A 3747-nucleotide genomic window follows, 5' to 3' on the forward strand; every position below is an offset into this window, starting at 1 on the left:
TTTGCTGTGAAACTCCAGACTTTTGGTAGGCTTTATTGAATTGAGGTGTAATAATTGCTAGCAAGTAGCAACAAATGTTTCAACTTTCAATATGTACACATAGACAATGCAAATACCAAGATATATCATAAGATTAAATGTTGTATCCTAGATCAGTGAAGTCTTCCTGATTGGTGTCATGCACACCCCATATCATACTACTGATTTTGAACATAACACAGCCTTCTCAAAGATTGGCAAGCCAATCACAATGCACCATCATTCTCACTGATGAACTTGAACAAATGCATCTGCACTTGAATATTTCCTGCACCAGTATTGGTCACAAACACTTCAAATTTCAAAAAATGGAGTGATTACTCAACAAATACTTATAACCTTCATAAAAGAATGTAGTCTTATGGATGATCTAAACACTGAATCAGAGCATTTAAAAGCTCATAATTTTAGGTAGAAAATTTGTAACTTTAAAGAAGTTACTTTTCCTAAACATAGTTGGAAACAGAAGAACAGATAAAATCTATAACCATTAATCACAGAAGTATATCTCAATCATGAAAATGAGCAATTGATTGCACATAACTAATTTGAAAGATTCATTGAATGAACACTGACAGTAAAGAATCACATCTACTGTATTGTTTCAGCAAAAGATCCAACAGTTATAGCTTTTTTTTTTTTAAAAAAAAATTCTATAGAAAAAAAAATTTATTAGAGAAGAAAAATTAAGAAAGAAGAAATGGAGAATAAATAAATAAAGGTTATCAGTGCAAAGTATCTCTTCAATCTCTCTGCATACAAGTGAGGGCAATTCAAAGAAAATCATGGGAAAGAACACCAAAGATAGGCCTTAAAACAATCCTAACCCAAAAATTAGTTAAAGGCAATAAATCTATTTTACAGATGATCAAATGGCAATTAAGTAGCTTTAATGGTTGTTTTGTTCCATTAGATATAGAAGTTCTAAATATGAAGTGTATAAGACAAATTGTTTGTCTTCTTCGAAGCGATTCAAAATGAGGTTTCTTTCAAATCTTGCAAGGTCATTATAAAACTATATCAGAAAGATGATTCTTCAGGTTTCAGGTTTCTTTAATAGCAGAAAAGCATACTTAAGCAGAAGAAAATGCACCAAGGGACTTATGCATTTATCCAAACCTTCATAGAAAGAGATTTATAGCTCAAAATTACAAAAATTTTGAACCTCTTGTGGAAAGAAACTTCATAGGATAACACCATTTGTAATGTAGAAGCTAAACTAAGTAAGATCCTATCACATTGTTATTGTGCAGTCTTTTCAACGTTATGATGGTCGCCACTATCCAATGAAATTAGCTTCTAAAATCTTACGGAACTAGCCCAGAGTGAATTCTTTTATCAAATCATGTCACACTGTTGGCCAATGGATTTCTTAAATTTCTCAACTGAAATATGTAGATTGTAAATACCCACTAACACTGCTTTTATGTTTTTAAACTGCGTTGTTCCTACTTAGGAAATGTTACTGCCACTAATCAATGCAAGCATTATCAACACAATTTCAACATCCATCTATCTAAACCTATATCATAAATTAGTCAAACCAAATTCCACCACTATATTTTTCTTCAATTCATGTCTTTGTCCAGCTATGACGATTTTAGCAAAGCCATTCAATCCATCAACTTGCAGCATCACACTCAGACATAGGTGACAGGTGAGGTTCATCCGGTTAATGAAATTATCCATATATGTCAGTAAATTCAGCAAAGTCATCCATAGCCAATAAAGTCAATGAAGAAAAAAACAATGCTACTTACTATATACAGAAGGGAAAAGGGGGAGAGAAAAAAGTAAATAGAGATGGTGTAAAGAAAATTTACTCTATCATCTATTCATCTGATCAGAAACCGCCATGAATGCTAAGTTTATTTACTTTAACTATAATTATCAAGTCATACCAACGATGATTTTTGATTTATTGATAGGAAAAATTTTCTATAATAAAAATACAAACTACAAAGAAATTAAACTAAAAATAAAAATTGAAGCACAAAATTATTAAACACAAACATACTCAAGATTCATATGCAAACTCACCTGAAACAAAAGGGACGAATCCAGACATGGAAATCAGAACACTTGCAGCACAGGTCTTTTCCCAAGCCTCTTGATCTCTCTATCCATTTTCCCGGTAAGCATCAGCCCAAACATCTTGAAATCACACAAGAGTGACCAAAAGGGGTGTCCAAAAGTGGCTGGAACATTCCCTTCCACAAAGAAGTGACTGTACCAGGCACACCCATACCCAGAAAAAGGCACAAAGAACAACAACCACCAGCTGAAGAAAACCGAACAGAGCAAGAAAAAAATACTGAAGAGAGTGCCCACAAAGTGCCACCTTCTCGTGGATGGCTTCGAGTGCTGACTCACATAAAAGGCCCAGAATTCCTCCAAGCTCCTGAAATTCATGGCTTTCGGAAACGCATAAAAAAAATCAGATTTTGATGAGAACCCAATTGGGGAAAGAGGTGAAAATAAGTGGGGGTGTGAGTTAATTGAGTTTGAAGGGATTGAGGTGAAGAGGGTGCTCCTGAAAGTTAGGATTCGGAAGCAAAGTTTGATGGGGTGTTGTGGATAGTGGGGGCCATAGAAGGGAGGGTCGGAGATTTTGTTGTGTTGTGAATTCTGATGTTATTGAGAACAAGAAGGATTGGTTTTGCTGTTGGACTTGATTGCTATGATGGAGGAGGAATGATTCGGTGCAGTGCATGTCACACGTGTTCATGCAGTCAATGCCTTGTAGTCGTTGGATGAAGGTGGAAAAGTTCAGATCTTAATTGTGCTTTATATTCATTCTTAATCTAACGGTTAAGATTCAATAACAGCCTAAACGCAGAGTCGGTTACTTCAACGTCAAGTTTGTCGTCATCTTCTTCAGTTTACCGTTTCACCCTCTTTTGTTTCATTACATGTTTTTCTTTTGTTGGGCATGTTTTTGTTAGTTTTGAAAAAATTGCAGGAAAAAACCAAACAGCAGAATAAGAAACTTCACACGTTCTTATCTTCTTCTCCTTCTTATTTTTTTTAATTTTTTTATACACTTGATAGTTGATGTTTAAGTATGATGGTTTTATACTTGTTTATAAAATTTGTCCACCAATTTGAATTAAATTAATTCAATTAGATCCAGGTCAATTTGAATTATTAGATTAAATTAAAAATAAAGTATTGCTTTTGAGCTTTTTGTTTTCACATATGATTTTGATTATAAAATCTTGAATTTATTTTTAATAATTTTAAAAAGAATATTTTAATTTTTTTAAATATTTTATGCAATAGTTAAATTAATACTGAGCGATGATATTTTTATCTTTAATTTATTTATTTTTCTGTAAATATCATTTTACATATATATCATATTTTAGGGGAAATTTGATGAAGAACTTAAATAAATAGTAAACATAATAACATTATATAAAATTTTTAAAAAATGGGGAAAGTGTAAAATAAAAGAGTCTAAATGCTAAAATTAAATATTACTATTTAAATGTTAAAAAAGTTGTTGGAAAAAGTTATATTAAAAACAGAAGATAATTTTTTTATCAGAAAGATTTCGAATATATGATCATGGACATATTACTTCAAATTTTAGTAGCTCCAAGAGAAATTTATTAATGCGAAGCCTATCATACGTTACCATCAAAATTTCAGAGGGAAGGTTCAATAATAGAACTATAGAACTAGATAAAGTATCTCTTGCTCATT

The 3747-nt window shown here is 32.0% G+C and overlaps 1 protein-coding gene across 1 annotated transcript; it reads right to left on the reverse strand.

Annotated features, from left to right (window-relative positions):
• Nucleotides 1–2690, reverse strand: LOC109815069 (transmembrane protein (DUF962)). The gene is made up of 2 exons (XM_020379660.3): nt 2080–2690; nt 1–307 (listed from the first exon to the last, which is right to left on the reverse strand). The coding sequence occupies exon 1, from the start codon at nt 2449–2451 to the stop codon at nt 2113–2115; it is 339 nt and encodes a 112-aa protein (XP_020235249.1). The 5' UTR covers nt 2452–2690; the 3' UTR covers nt 1–307; nt 2080–2112.
• Nucleotides 2691–3747: the final 1057 nt, after the last annotated feature.

Source organism: Cajanus cajan, chromosome 4 (assembly GCF_000230855.2).
Source record: "Cajanus cajan strain Asha chromosome 4, NIPB_CcT2T_4, whole genome shotgun sequence".
NCBI lineage: Eukaryota > Viridiplantae > Streptophyta > Magnoliopsida > Fabales > Fabaceae > Cajanus > Cajanus cajan.